This window comes from Pelmatolapia mariae, linkage group LG18 (genome assembly GCF_036321145.2).
Source record: "Pelmatolapia mariae isolate MD_Pm_ZW linkage group LG18, Pm_UMD_F_2, whole genome shotgun sequence".
Taxonomy (NCBI): Eukaryota; Metazoa; Chordata; class Actinopteri; order Cichliformes; family Cichlidae; genus Pelmatolapia; species Pelmatolapia mariae.
Genome location: NC_086243.1, coordinates 33,620,858 through 33,637,656, shown reverse-complemented (window position 1 = coordinate 33,637,656; position 16,799 = coordinate 33,620,858). Strand labels below are relative to the sequence as shown.

General features: G+C 39.9%; 3 protein-coding genes across 3 annotated transcripts; 2 read left to right on the top strand and 1 right to left on the bottom strand.

The window, feature by feature from the left end:
* The first annotated feature begins 880 nt into the window (after positions 1-880).
* LOC135932185 (zinc finger protein 239-like) lies at positions 881-5,566 on the top strand. The gene is made up of 2 exons (XM_065469549.1): positions 881-1,061; positions 3,344-5,566. The coding sequence occupies exons 1-2, from the start codon at positions 932-934 to the stop codon at positions 4,360-4,362; spliced, it is 1,149 nt and encodes a 382-aa protein (XP_065325621.1). The 5' UTR covers positions 881-931; the 3' UTR covers positions 4,363-5,566.
* A 1,957-nt stretch (positions 5,567-7,523) lies between these two features.
* Positions 7,524-11,317, bottom strand: LOC134616481 (uncharacterized). Its single transcript, XM_063461303.1, has 2 exons — positions 11,095-11,317; positions 7,524-10,027 (listed from the first exon to the last, which is right to left on the bottom strand). The coding sequence occupies exons 1-2, from the start codon at positions 11,264-11,266 to the stop codon at positions 9,558-9,560; spliced, it is 642 nt and encodes a 213-aa protein (XP_063317373.1). The 5' UTR covers positions 11,267-11,317; the 3' UTR covers positions 7,524-9,557.
* Positions 11,318-12,630: 1,313 nt separating this feature from the next.
* dusp28 (dual specificity phosphatase 28) lies at positions 12,631-16,771 on the top strand. The gene is made up of 3 exons (XM_063462601.1): positions 12,631-12,774; positions 13,817-14,236; positions 15,933-16,771. Exons 2-3 carry the CDS (start codon positions 13,892-13,894, stop codon positions 16,032-16,034), a joined length of 447 nt encoding a protein of 148 aa, XP_063318671.1. The 5' UTR covers positions 12,631-12,774; positions 13,817-13,891; the 3' UTR covers positions 16,035-16,771.
* The last annotated feature ends 28 nt before the right edge of the window (positions 16,772-16,799 follow it).

Sequence of the window (16,799 nt, the reverse complement as noted above, 5' to 3'; positions counted from 1 at the left end):
AGACGACTCACCATCATTAGTGTTGACATGAGGCTGAAATCATTACAACAGAATGGCATTGTTGTCGTTCTATTACTGTTATCATTTATCCTTTTCAGGGTTGTGGGAGACAGATAACCATTAGCACTCACATTCACACCTATGGGTAATTTAAAATCACCAATGAACCTAAATTAACCTAACCCCACGTCTTTGGAGTGTGGGAGGCAATCCACACAAACAGGAAGAACTTGGCCAGGTGCAGGAGTGTGGTGGTTAGTTTGTGAGCCACCAGAGCTAACCACCACACCAATGTGTACGCCTATTATGTTATTCTATGCAACAAAATATAGTGCAACTCTTTCACTGGCACAAAAGGTAATACTGTAAATTTAAAAAGATAGAAGATCAAAGATGAGATAAAGTAACACATTTAGGTTATCTAGGAACATTGTAGAAATAAATGAATACTGCACAGTCAGTGCATCCTCAATACTGAAACAAACTTTGTATAATATCACACGGGAGTCTTTTTAGACCTGCAGGCTCTTAAATATAGTTTTCTATAAAAGAGGAACATCAGCACACTAATGTGCAGTGCATTATGGGATGAGTAGCTCACTGTTAAACGATCACAAATGTTTCTCCTTTCCTTTATTTTTGTTTATTTATTTAGTTACTTATTTATTATTTTTAATTAAATGTTTTCTTATGGGCGCAGCTGGCTGGCTCTTTCTAAATCTTAAACTTCTTGATTTTCTGAAATATGAAATGTACTTTCACGGCCGAATCCCTTTAAAAAGTGGGCAGTCAGCGTGGAGCTCCAATAAAACACGGGCACGGGCGGAACTACAGTTCACTCCCTTCTCTTCTGCCGGAACTCCACAGTGTGACGCTCGGGTCGTAAACAGCAGCGGCGCAGGCGCTAGCAGCGTTAGCTGCTGGAGGCAGGATGTCTTCAGCTCAGTGTTTTCCTCCTGCTCATGGACTCTGTCAGACGGATGTGGAGCGAACCTTCGTCCGCTGTCAGGAGGAGCTGCTGGACATCAGCTGGAAGCCTGAGATAAAGTTACACAGAATCGGTAAGAAACGATGACATGTTGCAGGGTTTTAGGGCTAGCAGAGAGCTGCAGGCATTTCCCAAAGAGAAAAAAAGAGAGAGAAACGCCAAATTACATACAACCCAAATCCCAAACAGCTGGCTGCTGTGAAAATTGTAAATGAAACCAGAATGCAATAGTTTACAAATCCCATAAACCCATATTTTATTCACAAAGAACACATCAAGTCTTTAAACTGAGAAATGGACAATTTTAAGACAAAATCATTTTTGACAGCTCAAAGAAAAGTTGGGAAGGGAGAAAGAAAAGGCTGGAAAATGGAGGTGGTACTAAGCAGAAACAGATGGAGGAACATTTTGTATCTAATTAGCTTAATTGGCAGCAGGTCAGAAATGATGCTGTCATGGAAATCACAGCATGGTCTCAGGAAAGCGTCCAGAAATCATGTCTGTGAACAGTTTGCTGTACCGTGATCCAGAAGTGCTGCCAAAGCTCATTTAAAATGGACTGAGGGAGAATGAAAACCATTTTGGTCGAATGGTAATTTAATTTGAACACAATCGTCCTCAAGACTAAAGATGAATGACCATCAGTGTTCAGTTCAAAAGCTTGTCTCTCTGATGTATGGAGGTGAATCAGTGCTTGTGAAACTGGCAGCATCCACATCTGGAAAGAATCCATCACTGCTGAAAGGTATATACAGATGAGCAGCAGAAAATGGATGAGTGAATTTGCTCTCATCCAGATGGCGTCTGTTTTTGGGAAGGTCTTGTGAATTTAGCAAGCTGATTCTAAACTGTGCTGCAGTCATTCCAACAACCATGACGAGCAAAAGGATGGAACAGGACAACTCATGAAACATCTGCTTGTTAAATTCAGTTGTTTAAATCCACAAAAAGCAGTAAACCTTGGATCAGCTGATCACAGCCTGTTCACAAAGAAATTCTACTGGAGCTGTCAACAGCAGTGGTGACTTTTTCCCTGTGCTGAGCAACTACAACCAATTTTAGGGTTTCACAGCCTGCTAAATCCACTTTAACCTCTGACTGTACTCATTTTCCTGTCACCCTTACTATGTAGCCAAAGGAAATTTTCCTTCTTTTTCTCTGCTCATTTTCTACTTGAGTGATTTAAGCAGAGCACATTTATTAAGTTAACTTTAGTTTAAATTTTAAGTTTATATTCTCATTGATTGATATTATTTTATTATTACATTAATATAGCACAAGGTTTAGGTAGCGTTGCAAAAAAAGGAGCCCCTCCAAAGAGCTACTTTATACTTACGTACTTACTATTATCATTAGATGCTGCATTAATTTTTTTTTTTTTTACACTCTGATTTAATGCAGTGCAGAATCTTTGCTTTAGTCGTGTGTTGTGCAAACTCTGTTTCTGCCTTATTTACTTTAATTCCACATATGTTTGCACATGTTTCTACTGATCACAGTACCCAGTTTCTATTTCCTATCTAAATATAAAGAAATTGGTTTAGAGCTCTGCATTTACTGAGGCAAAAGTATCGGTGACATATGTGTTTTGTAACCTGATCAACAGTTGATTGTTGAATAACCAGGAAGGAAGAAACTTCACAAACTGATGTGTTGCAATGATGGCATCCTCTTACAACACCACGTTCAAATTCAGTGAGCTCTTTCAAACCAAACATTCTGTAATAAATGTTTGGTTTGAGGGCTGCTTGGCTAAATGCTTGATATTTCTACCGCTGTGGCAGCGGGACTGTAAACACCTGAGTTTAAAGATTAGCAGGTGTGGTCCTGTAGCATTGCCCATTTAGTGCATGTTTGGCCTGAAGTCTGTCGACACAAATCATTTGTTTAAACTAAAAGCACGTCATGATTTTTTTTTTCTTGTAAATTTCTGTGTTTAAAAGTTGTTAAAAACCAAAATGAGGCTGGATGTGTATTTAAAAAAAAAAAAAAAAAAGAAGCTATGACTTCACATCCTAAACATCTGTGTTTTGTATGGAAGAGAGACCAACTGAACTTAAAATGGGGACATGTAGTGCTTTCATGTAATGCCAATTTATACTAAGGGTAACCCTTATTTAACTAGGTAAGTTATTAACAACAATCTTACTCACACTGCGGGCTGAGCAAAGGGCAAATCCTTGTGAGGAAGTGAGTAGAACTAAAAAGAAATATTCAAATTAAGAGCAGCAGAACACATTTCAAAACTCTCTAAGGTAAAAACACTGTCCCTGCTGGTTTAAAAAAATGTGGTTACATTCCCCAGAACGTAATCGTCACACTAGGAACTTTTCATGTGTCCGTTTGTCCCCTCAGATCTTCTGTGTGTCAGTCAGAATGAGGAAGAGGAGCTCTGTAACCAGGAGAGAAACTCCAGTCCGGACCAGGAGGATCCAGAACCTCCACAAATCAAAGAGGAAGAGGAAGAACTCTTCATCAGTCAGGAGGGAGAGCAGCTCCTACTAAAGGAGGAGATCGATACTTTTATGGTGACTCCTGCTTATGAGGACAGTGACCTCAGCGAGTCAGAATCAAACTGTGATCAGCTCCTCTCTCCCAGCTCTCCTGAAACTGAGAGCTTGAACGAAGGAAGCTTTGATGTAGCCTCAGGATCAACTAGAAATGCAGAGCTGAAACCAAAGCAGAGCCATCACAGAAACAGTGACAGCAGTTTAGACTCTGTCAGTAAATGTGACGTTTGTGGGAAAGACTTTCAGGATGACGGGAACCACCACAGAACCTCAGAGAAGCCGTACGCTTGCAGCACCTGCGAGAAAGAGTTCTATCAGCTTTATATAATGAAGTATCACCAAAGCGGCGTCGCAGACGAAAAGCCGTTTTCTTGTGAAACATGCGGGAGAGGATTCCGAGCTCGAGATAAAATGTTGATTCACATGAGAATCCACACAGGCGAGAAGCCCTACCTTTGTAATGCCTGTGGGAAAAGCTTTTCTCAGTCATCGGCGTTAAAACGGCATGCGTTAATTCACTCAGGAGAGAAGCCGTATTCCTGCAAAATATGTGGGAAAACCTTCTGTCAGAGTAGTGATTTGACCGTCCACAGCAGAATCCACACGGGTGACAAACCGCACATCTGTAAGAGCTGCGGGAGAAAGTTCTCTGACGCTTCAGCGTTCAAACGGCACACGGCGATCCACACGGGCGAGAAACCGTATTCCTGTAAACTGTGTGGAAACAGCTTCAGGCAGAGTGGCCATTTGCTGCGACACATGAAGATCCACACAGGCCAGAAGGACTACTCTTGTACAATATGTAGCAAAAGTTTCACTCAAAGCGGCGGTTTGAACGTCCACATGAGGATTCACAATAGATAGAGACCGTACTCTTGCAAAGTGTGGGAAAAGCTTCATCAATCGTCGTAACGTGTCTGCACACATGAGAATATAAACGTGCAGGAGAAGGAGTAGTCCTGCCAGACATGTGGGAAGAGTTTCACTCAGAGTGTTACTTTTACAGCCAACAGACTCTCAGGAGGAAAGTCGGGCCTGTAATGTCTGAGTGGAAAATACGTCTGGGAACAGAAGTTGTTAAGTAGAGCTTTCAGCTTTTAAGCGATTTTTCAGAAATGTATAGCAGGCTGTGTTCGATGTAGCTGTCTGGGCCTGAATCAGTGTGTCAGACTGCACAATCAATCTTTGTCAAATTGTCCAGTAGACGTGGTGAATCTGTAATAAGTGCATTTCAGTTTTTATTGAATGGGTGTTATTGAAACATGTGGATGTTTGTAAGGGAGTTTGATGATGTCATGGATTCAGTGAGTTGTACTCCGAGGCCTGTACAACATTTGAAATGTTATCAGTGTGCTTTCTGCAGGCAAATATAACGTTAAATGATTTTCAGATGACTGCATTCTGTGTTACATCGCTCCTGTTTCAAATAGTTTTATGCCTGTACAGAGCACGTTGTCTCAGCTTGTTCCTGTGTGCAGTGTTTGTGCTTGGGACATGCTGCTGAGGCAATATTAGATGTAGACGTTGGATAACAATCATTCTTTTAGCACCAGTTACTCAGGTTCATTCACCTAACAGTAATTTATACTCCAAGTATCACCTGGTGTCATAATAGCAGTAATTGTATATCTTTGTTGTATTGCAAGGATAACTGACGCTACACAACAGGAGTGAAGGAGGTCAAAATGAAGAAGATCTTGTTAAATGTGTGAGGTGTTAATGTTTCATCTGAAAAGGACTTTCACTTGCAGTCTTGAAGTTTTCAGGAAAAATGAAAACCTCTGTTAATGTTTCTCTCTCCTGAACCTGCTGGAAGAACATGGTGAACTGATAAGGACCACAGTTTACCTCTGTGTACTTAGAGGGCCTGTAACTCTGAAAATATTCAAAGTACGAGTGTGGCATGGTTTATTTAAACGTACTGAGCTATTGTACAGAAAAAACATCTGATTATGAGTCAAGTGTGAAATTTTCCAGATTTTATATGAAATATAAATGATGTTGTTTGGTTTTACATTATGTTTCCATCTGAGGCACCTGATTAAAATTTGCACATTCTAGTCAGCCTGTCTGTTTCTGTTTTATCAGGGTTCAGTTTAGTTCCCCCTGCTGGTCAAAGCCCAAAATTACATTTAAAAGTAATAAAAAGAATGAAAGATGCTGTGCATTATTAGCATCAGCCTGCATTTTAAACCAGCATTAAACAAATATGAAAACACCTTTAGAGCTGTCCTTTTATTACCCTGACATGACTGTAAATATTTTTAATGACAGAAACATGAAGTCTGACTGGTGCGAAGGTTTTCTGCTGCCAGAAGAATCGAATCAAAAAGAGTCAATGTAAGTGAAAATCATGTGAGTCATAAAACTAAAACCAATTCCTAAAAGTTTGGTTGAGCTGTAAAATGTAAAAACGGGTCACATTACAATAGAACATAGAAAACATGTCAAATGTCCATCCATCCATTCGTTTCTGCTTATCCGGGGCCGGCTCAGCCTAAGCAGAGAAGCCCAGACCTCGCTCTCCACCACCACCTCCTCCAGCTCGTCTGGGGGAACACCAAGGCGCCCTCAGGTCGGCCGTGTAAGTTCAAGTTCAGCTTGGTCTCTGTGCACGAGACAGTTCTGAAATACGAAAGGTCTCTGTGACCAAAAAGACATTTTTATAATGAGCATAAATATAATGATAACAGCAGGTTGTGGGTTGAATCACACACACACAAACCTTGTTTCATGAATCTTACACATTGTAAGGCAGGAAGAATATCACCAGTTCTTCACATGTGTCAAACAGGGTGCGTGAATCTAAAAAAAGGCGCTGACTTCTTTTTCAATAAGCGACGGTCTCAGTTCCTGGTTCATTTTGTTGTCACGTCTCATTTTTATACCAAGAATTTGAGCTGCTGACATTTTAAATAGTAGAAAAGTTAACAGCATGATGTTTAAATGTATTTTAGATATTTTCTAAAAACTGAAGACAGTATTTTGCCTGTAGCTCACACAGATACACTGACTGAACTTTCCAGTATTGACTTCAGCACCTATGAAATGATTTATTCATCATTATGAGGAAGAAACTGAATCATTCTTTTATGTTCAAAGTAAGTAAAACAATAAATGAAAACAGGACTTTATTTCTTTGCACTCGTCTTGTGAAACACAGAACAGCTCAGAGCTGAAAAAACTAGATCAGGCCACAGACTGAGCTGTTGTCAGGACACTTGACCCGGTTTCTGTCATCAGACTAATATCCAGTTCAAATACTGGGTTGGTGCATTCATAACTCCTCTAACAGTGCTCTGACTCTGGGTGATGGCCATTTCAATCACAGATGATTTCTCTATCATCTGTGATTTGATGTTTCAGCTCTGCGGCGTCCTGCCTGTGTTGCTGCTCATGTGGTCCAGACTTCCACTGCTTCACACCTGGAAGCTTCCCCGTTCTCCACTCTGTGGTTCTCATGTGGACCGGCAGGTTGCTGCTGCTTCAGAAACTTTTCCCACACATCCCGCAGGAATACGGCTTCCTGCCCATGCGAGTCCTCATGTTGACCTTCAAGCCGCCACTCTGAGTGAAACGTTTCCCGCACAGTTAACAAGAATACAGCTTCTCCTCTGCGTGGACTCTCACGATCCTCTCAAGCGGCATCATGAAGCTGAACCTCTTCAGATTTTTTTTTCAGATGCACAGTTTCTCCCACATGTAGATTCTCATGTGGCTCACTAAGCTCGAGTGATTTTGGAGACACTTCCCGCATGTTTTCCAAGTATACAGCTTGTCACCGGTGTGGATCCTCAGGCGAGCAGTTAAATCGCTGTTCTGACTGAAACTCTTCCCACAGCATTCACAGGAGCACAGTTTCACATCTGTGTTGGTTCTTTGGTGATGTTTCATTAAGTAAATTCGATAGAATGGTGTCCCACAGGTGGCGCAGGCATAGGTCCAATGGTGTCTATTTATCTGTTCACTCACAGTAATACCTTACATATGAACAGTTATTTTACTGAGAGTAATATAGAATAACTTGTAGACTCAACACATCACAATCAAAGAAGTTCAACCATGACGTAATGAAGAAGGTTGAAAAGTGACTCTTAAAAATCTGATGCAAAATTTCCAAAGGAAGAAACTCCAGCACCTCCAGGAATCACCACAGATTTGTTGGATTTCAATGTGATATTGTTACGTCCTTTTTATGAGCAGAGCAGGAGAGAGGAGACCTACAGGACACCTGAGACAGACGAGGAGAAGAGCGGAGCAAACAGGCAGATAACAGCTAACCCAGTGTGTCACCATGTAAGATGAGCTCCACACAGTCAGACAGTAAATGTACGTCTATTTACACGAATGCCCTGACAGCTCAAATGGAGCTCAGCCACAGTATTATGAAACAAATCCACTGTGAACCTAACACCTGTGTGTGTGTAAGCTGAAACTACCAAGTGACAAACTCATCAGGAAATTATTTACTGAGGTCAGAGGTCAAGAGAATAGCAGGTTCATTTTCTTGCTTCCTTTTGCACGTGAGGAGGCGCCCCCTGCTATCTATTAGTCAAAACAACATTTCAATCTGAGCTTCACAAGAATAAAGCTGCTGAGTGTCCAACGAACGATGAGCTGTTTCTCACATGGAGGGCACAGCAAAACGTCTCTAAACGTGGGCTTAGTGATGAAACAGCAGGAGACGCCATGTTTGACTTAAGCGCTCGCGAGTGCGATGAAGGATCCCAGAGAGCCGACTGTTGGTTTGTGAATCATTTATTAAAGAAAACATCCAGAACTCGAGTGTCACTTTAAAAAATCTGAACAATGGAAAGATGATAAAACATCTTCAAAACATCAGACGTATCAATCTGTGTACAACTAATGCATTTTTACATGATTAATAAAATAAAAACAGCTGAAAGGACATGCACGATTACTCAATAGCAAACTCATTATTTAGAATTTAGAGCTTCTGTCTTTAATTCACCTCATTTATTAAAACAAAACAAAAAAAGAACAGAATATTTACAATCTGTTTCTAATCTGTTTCTAACATTGACATCAGGAACTACACACGTGGTGTAAATGTGTAAGCTTTTCCTCCAGGATCTCAAAGAAACTCAAAGATGGCCTCACAGCACGCTGTTAATCTGCATTTACAGACTTGGTCAAAAGTTTTTTTTTACTGGCACAAATTTGCTGTTTTACATGATTTTATGATGTATTCGAGAACCATCGGGAACATTTCACATGTTTAAAAGAATTTTATTGCCAAATAAATCAAATGTATGTAAATCACAGGAGTTTCCTGGCCACAGATCCAAAATGTTCATTTGATTCTCCTTCGAGCGACTTGGTTATCACTTTCTTGTATAACGATATGCTGGAAAACGTTCAGATTGTCATCGTAGTGACAGTTTGGTCAAACCTTAAAAAGCAGGTGGAAGAGCAGAAGCTCACAAACTGATCCTGGAGCTGTGATAAAGCAGGAACGGATCAGCAACAATCAGGATTTGACCCAGAAGCTGAGATCCAGCACACGTTGCCTCTGTAAACACCGACTCGTTCAGCAGTTTATTTGCAAATAAAACTCTTTGAAACTTATGAAATGCTTGTGACTGACATCAAAACAGATTTTTCCCCAAAGATATTTATATAATGATAAATCCTTCCCCACAGGTGTGACGGGGTAAGGCAGCTCACGTTTAAATCATTTCTCACAGGCCTGAGAAAGCACAGCCTGTGGGTTCTAATGTGGACACTCTGAGCCTTTTCCAGCATGCAGCTAAACCCACTGTGATCTCTGTGGGCTTCCAAACGCTTGTTTCACGCTGTCAGCTCGCCTTGTTTCCCAGCAGGTGTTGTATTCGTGCAGCTTTCTTGCAGCCTGAAATACACATTTGCTGTATTTCTGTGACATTTAGTGCAAATCTTGCTTGAACACAACTTCTTGTGTGGCGTGACAATTTACAACCTACAACTATGTGTCACACGTGTTCAGCTTCACGTGTGCGGATCCTGGGAAGCTTCAGCATTTGGGACTTTTTCATAAAGTGGTTTTTTTTTTACCCACTTCACATTTTGCAGATTTTTTTATGCTGACTCTTGGATGTGTGAGAGTTTTCTACACAGTTTCTTTCATTGCCCTTTCTTCTGCGCTTCCTTCTTTGTTTCTCGTCCACGTTTGCGGCTGATCCTGACCTCACATGCTTGCTTCCTATCAGACTCCAGTTTGGGGAGTTGTGAAAGAGAATCTGGCCATCGTTTGGTTCCTGTTCTCTATGTTCCTCATAAACAGGAGTCACCATAAAGCTCTCGGTGTGACGCTTCAGTGCCGACTGCACTCCCTCCCTCCTGAGTTTGTGCTGTTCTTTGATCTGTGGACGCTTTGGTTCTTCCTGATTGGACAACAGTTTCTTATGTTTTTGTTTAACATGAGGAGGCCCTGGTTCCTCCTGGTTCAGGCTGCAGTTCCTCTCCTGGTTACAGAGATGCTTGTTAGGAAGAACCTTCTCTGCTGCAGTGACGTGGAGCTGTGGGTGGTCTGCAGGGACAAGATAAATGTTAGTAACAGTCCATAAATAACCACAGAGTACAATCTTGACCTAACAGGTGATTTAAACGTCTGTGTTGGTATTTGAGACCTTGTGGTCGCCTCTCAGTGTTTCATATAAGCTGTGCCAGCCGTCAGAAGCAAATAAAATGCCAGGGCATTATGTTGCCTCCCTACTCTGCTGGGGAAATTTTAAGAGGCAAACATATTTGACATATTCTTCCACATCTTTGTAAATGCTCTTGCGTCCATTCCAACAGACAAGCTCCCTCCAGGAGCTTCAGGGAATCTTTATTTTGAGATGATAGTGATTATTTTCTGATTAATTCAAAACCTTTGTTGAAAAAGTAGCTGGAAGTGCACAGGAGGAACTGATGTGACTTGGGTTTCAGAGAGATCTGGTTATAACGTACCTGCAGAGTAGATTTAATACAGAGCACAGAGTACAAGTACAGATCAGCTGTAAGCTGCTCCGCAGCTAAGTGCAGGTACTAGTTTCCTTCTGATCCAATTTCACAAACCAAACACACAAAAAAATACAAAAGTGCTAATGGCACTTTTCTACTCTACAACATGTCTCATTCACCCATTCTGTCACACACACTTTTCTGCGCTTATCCAACAGTCAGCAGCTCAGGTTCAGTATCCTGTCCACAGACACTCTGGAGCAGCCAGAGGGAACAACCAACCTTCTGATTAGCAGGTGAGCTGCTGAGCTACACCACCCAGCTGTGCTGTATCATAACTACAAGTCTGGCGTTAGAAGCTGTGACAGACTCAGTGAGTTACGGTGATTTCTACAAGTGTACAGACCTGAGGAGCCCGCTACCTCTAACCAGCCGGAGCCATGTTACCTCCCTATGGGCATGCTGAGCCGTCAGCGTCTCTGCTGCTCTGACCTCAGTCTGATCTTTCTAAAAGCTGAAGGTGTCTGCTTTTAACTCCGCATTTCTCATATCATTATTATTATTATTATTATTGTTACTTTGGTCTTCGAGGCTGACATAAAGAGCTCGGAGCTCCCGCAGGCTCACACTCATTCATCCCGGTTAGCCTACCGATCCTGTGGAGCTTGATCTCCGGCTTCCAGAAGCTCTCCAGCAGCCTGCGCTGCCGCTCGATGTCCTGCTCGTATTTGACGATCGTGTTTTCAAACACCGTGAAAATTTCATCCACGGCGGCAGACAGCCGCTCGTTGACAAAGTTTATCAGAAACTCCACTGTGGACATTTTTACTTTCGATTAAACGATCAGCACCTTCTACAGTTCCGGATTCTTCTTCCGCTGTGTGCTGCACCATTAAAGTTTCTGAATGAAGCTGAGACCTTTTTTAAAGTTCCGCTCTCGGTAAATTACTGCCAAACTTTATTTGTTACATAATAATAATAATAATAATAATAATAATAATAGTTTTTTTTTGTTTATTTTTTAATTTTGTTACTGTTTTTAATTTTTTTGTATTGGCACAGTTATTGAAAGTAAGTAATCGTAGGCTGCCATCATTTCCATTTTCACTGTACAATATTGGAATGATCTTATACCACAATCTGACAGCGTGTTTACTTTGTTTGATGTCGCTGTCACGGTGTCATATCACTTGTCTTTTAAAGACTTACTAAAAATCATCACTGCAACATTTATAAGATTTACAGCTTATCATGTATGTGTCACGTGTCATGTCACCTGAGCAGCCATCACAGCAGCTCTTACTACCATCGTGTAAACCTTCTCCTTCAGTCGTGATGCATCCCTTCAGTCACAAATCATCCACCCACTCCACTCTGCCTGCTCTCTTCTTAAAGTGTCAGTAATACATATACAACAATAACAGTTTAATCATTAATTTCTTTAATAAATTAATAAATTCCACCCCCCCCCCCCCCAAAAAAAAAAAAAAAATTAAGAACAATGAAACGATGACTCTACCTGCTCGCATGGCTTAATGTATTTATTTTGGTTACAGACTCTTTCCATGCACATAATTTGTTTTTGGGATCATTTTCTGAAAAGAGGATAAAAAAAAACAATAAGGAAAAAATAAAGCAAAGTAAGCAGATGAAATTGACTGAATATTATTTATTTTTATTTTTTTGTTGGCATTGTAGTATATTAAGATGATAAATAAATAAAAATATGATGAGGTGAAGTCATTGTTTCATTCATTTTAAGTTGTTTTTAAGTAAAGTAAGTACTAGTGCATGAAGGCTGATAGAAGTTAATATAAATTTAAGTACAAATCCAAAAAAAAAAAAAAAAAAGAATTACAGAAAAAGAATCGCATTACATAATTATTTATGGCATTAACGCGTGCAATATTTATACAATACAGATGCTTATGTTTTATATGTAACTTATCTGTAATTAAAATTGAATTCAATTGAAATTATCATTTCAATCTTTATACACACAAACCCAGTTCCAAAAACAAATAAAAACAATAATAATAAAATAAAATGAAAATCAAATATTCATCTATTTTTGTCTCAGAGTACAGTCATGGATCTGAGCAGCTTTAAGACCCAGAGCAGAGCAGCTGTCAGAAGCGGTAAATATAGCGGTGTTGTGGTGTGTGTGCTGTTCTGTGTGTGGTGTCGGTGTGCAGGTCAGAACAGCTCCGGGTCATCATGAGGAGGCCTGAACAGACCGGAGCAGTCTGAGCTCTCCTGTCAGCACGAAGCGAACATGGCGCGTCTTTAAAGCACAAACTGAGCGTGAAGGAGCCTGAAGATCAGCAGCACGTGAGTCACGGCGTCCTTGTGTTCAGCGAGTGTGAGGCATTCACTGACTGCTGTTTCTGTAGGTTAACTGAAGATCTTAAATCTCTGTCACTGGGGCCACAGAGAATATTTAATGTCTGTACCTTTATTACATTATTGAGATGACATGTGCCAAGTAAAATGCTTTAACTAAGATTTATTTTCTCTGTGAATCACCAATAGGTTAAATGATTACATTTATTTTATTTGAACAAAGTGATTAAAAATCCTGTAGCGCGAGCTGATATCCTGACGTGTACTTTATCCAGCTTTTATTTACAGAAATGTGAGACAAGGAAAAGCAAAAAAATCTCATATGTGATCCAGTGAATAAGGTCCTGATTTATCTTGCAAATATATTTTTGATCAATAGATTTAATGTGTTATTATTTGTACCACTACTTGACAACAGCAGTCATCTCAAAGCGCTTTATATGGTAACAACAGAAGCTGTACAATACAATATTAGAGGTAATCAAACAATCCTCTGTGAGAAACACATGAAGAACAATGAGAAAAAAGAAACTGTAGGAGAGAGAAGACAAAAGTTAATGACTGATGGAAAAACATGATACAGTTTTAAGATATGAGAGGACCAGATTATTCAAGACTTGGTATGTAAAGAGAAGGTTATTTTTTTCTTTAAAAAAAAATCTCTAATATCTGTAAAACATTCAGCTCAGTATGTAGCAAGTGAAACACTGTACATTTAAAAAAAGAAGCTGACAAACGCGCATCAGAAGTTACCCGAGGCTCTACCTTCACACTTCCACTTCAGCAAGCAGAAAATATATTCATTTAAATAATAACTAAAAGTAAAGAATGAAAATGTCGTTCCTTTTTAGTTTTACTTTTAGGAGGAAGTCAGAGTGGATGGACGGGTGTAGCCTTGAACTCTGTGAGAGACTAATCTCACAGATGATTATCTGTGAGATATAATCTCACAATGATTAGACTCTGTCAGAGACTAATCATTTTCTCAGTGTTAAATAGACTGCTGAACCTGATACCGCTCTCTCTCCAGGCACTAGTGACCTGTGAGCCTCAGTGATAGTGTAAGGAAGCCCACGAGGGTCAGTTCTTCCACAGCCTGACCAGGATGTTGCAGCTGTGTAAAGTCACCAACGCTCTGTTCATCAGTAACGCCCGCTCAGCCTGCAGCGACGAGCTCATCCAGCAGGAGGCGGTGACGCTCTGCATCAACGTGTCCAAGCAGCAGCCGTTTCCCTCCAGCAGCATCACCAAGCTCCAGATACCTGTCTACGACGACCCCAATGAGGACCTGTACAGCCACTTTGACCGCTGTGCCGACGCCATCCAGAAGGAGGCGAACCGCGGCGGACGGAGCGTCGTCTACTGTAAGAACGGACGCAGCCGCTCGGCCACGATCTGCATCGCCTACCTGATGAAGCACCGCAAACTATCCCTGACAGACGCCTTACAGGTGAGGATCTATCCCACCCTGCTCTACTTTACTTTTTGTACAGGTTACAACTTTGGCATCTGGTGTTAGTGATGAACTTTGTCCACCCTCCACAGACCCCGAACTCCTCCTGCTGACTGTGAGGCAGATTATAAATGTGACACTTTGTTTATTGAAAAATAAACTGGACATTGATTAAACAAACTGCTGAGTTTGTTCACTCTTAGAGGAGCTATTAGGTTCCATAAATACTGTTCTCACTCCCGAGATGTAACCTCTCGACGTTTTTTCACGTCCCGCAGCGCACCATAAGAACGCGAAAGGTGACCTTCCGCGTTCTTATGGTGCGCGCCAGGTTATGGATGAAATCCAGTGGAATGACGCTCCCGCGGTAATAGACGTTCCAGCCATGTATTCCAGCCCTAAACCTAACCTTCTCCCTGAGCCTAACCATAACCTTATTCCTTACCTTAACCAGCACTTTAATGACGTTAAATAGTGTTTTCCCAAGGGATTTGAAGAAAATGAACGAAGATGTGTAGACTGAGTCCAAACGGTTGTCATATTTCCTCATTTTTCCAATCTCGTCATTTAGGAATGTGTTGGGTGCCCGAAAACGTAATATGTTGACGATTTGTCACCTAGCGTTACAGGAGTGAGAACGTGTTGATAAATAATGATCAAGTCTTCTAATGAAGGTCTGAGGACTGAAAGAGTAATAGAGTGAACACAAGTCACAGAAAAAGTGCTGGACTTTTGGTTGCTTCAGAGTTATTCACACATACAGTTTTTGTTTATCATTAATAAGTATTATTTTGCAGAGGCTTCTGATTTTAAAATACCAATCATCCTATTTATAAGTCTCACTGTGCTTTGAGCGGTCTAAATCAGCCCAATCCTGCTGCATGAAGGTCAAAAATGTGGAGGACTGAGCTCAACCTGCAGCTGAGAGGTTTGTTTTCTGACACTGAAGCTTTTATTATCCAAAGTGCCCTTGAACACAACACTGAAAGATGAGCTGCACACTGAGCGTTGCTATATTCATGCTCAGAAGGGACAAATACAACAAATCAGCCCATTCTCTGAAGGCTGACACTCCTGATCCTGTTTTGTGCTGCAGATTTGGCTCAAATGAAAAAGAAAAAATGTTATTTTAATTAAATATATTTACTGACCTATATTCATAACATTAATTATCTGTTTAACCCCAACAACAGAAACACATCTTTGTTTAATGTCTTTTTTGCTTTTTGTACAGTAAAATTACAATTTTTTGGAAAAAATTGTTGAAAAACAGCATAAATACTTAAAAAAATCTTCCACATCTTGTTGTGTTGAGATGAAACTGAATTTATGCATGATCTATTTATTAATCATAATTTCTTTTTTATTATTAATTTGGATTTAGAGTTTAAATCAGATATTATATTGTTCACTAAAATATTTTCCCACAGTTTCTCCGATAACTTCAAACATTAAATCAGTTTTATGATTTGACAGAAATGAAGGACTGAAGTTTTGTAAACGTTATGACAGGTAATGGAAAAAAATATGTCCATAAAACAAATAACAGAAAACAGGAAAAAATTTATGAAATACAAAAATATTTAGAAAATATTAAAATAAATTATAAAGTGCATAAATACAAATCATGCAGAGCAACCATAGATCCTTAGAAACAACCAGAGCTCGTCACTGTTCATTTCCCTTTTTCCAGAAAGTCAAGACGGCTCGTCACGTGATCGACCCGAACCCCGGCTTCATGTCTCAGCTGCAGAGATACGAAGAGGAGCTGAAGCGGAGACGAGGAAAGTCCTGATCCTTCTTACAAAACTCAGAGTCCTCAGCCGAAAACAGAAGCAGTGCTGAAGCTTCTTCACCTCCGTCCTCCTCTTCTGCAGGATTTTACACGCTGTCACTTTAATTAAGGCTTAGATGAATGAATTAACCTCTAGATTACGGCCTGCTTTTAAAAAGAAGTCCCAACAAATATGTATTGAACTTATTTTAATGTTAGGATACTGAAGATATCTGAGTGTCTTAAAATGTGACCTGATAAAAACAATCTTTAAGGAAAGTTTTTCTTAAAAAACTGAACAAGTGGAGCTGATGAGAAAAAGTATAGAAAAATGTAAAAAAGAAATTTGAAATCAAGTCAAATAACATAAGAAGACAAATTAACTATAAAATCTGAACTAAGCTGAAGTGAAGGTGGAACTGTATTACCTCCTAAATGTACATGTAGTATACACTCTACATGATGTTCATCTACAGAAAAAGAGGCTCATTTACTGTATGTAATCACAATAACATTATTTTTTTTATAAACTTTTACTTTGTTACAAAGCACTTAAAGAAAAAACAGACAGGACAATATTTGTACCAAGTTTGTGGAAAATAAAAGATGAAGACATCAAAAAGAGCGAAAATGTGGTTTATATCTAAAAGTTCAAAATATGAACTAAGAAGTATATTTATTATCCAGTTATCAGTTATAAGGACTGATCTATCAGGTTGCAACTGACCGTTGGTTTCACTATTGATTACTTTGCAGCCAATACTTCTATTTAAATTAAAATAAAAA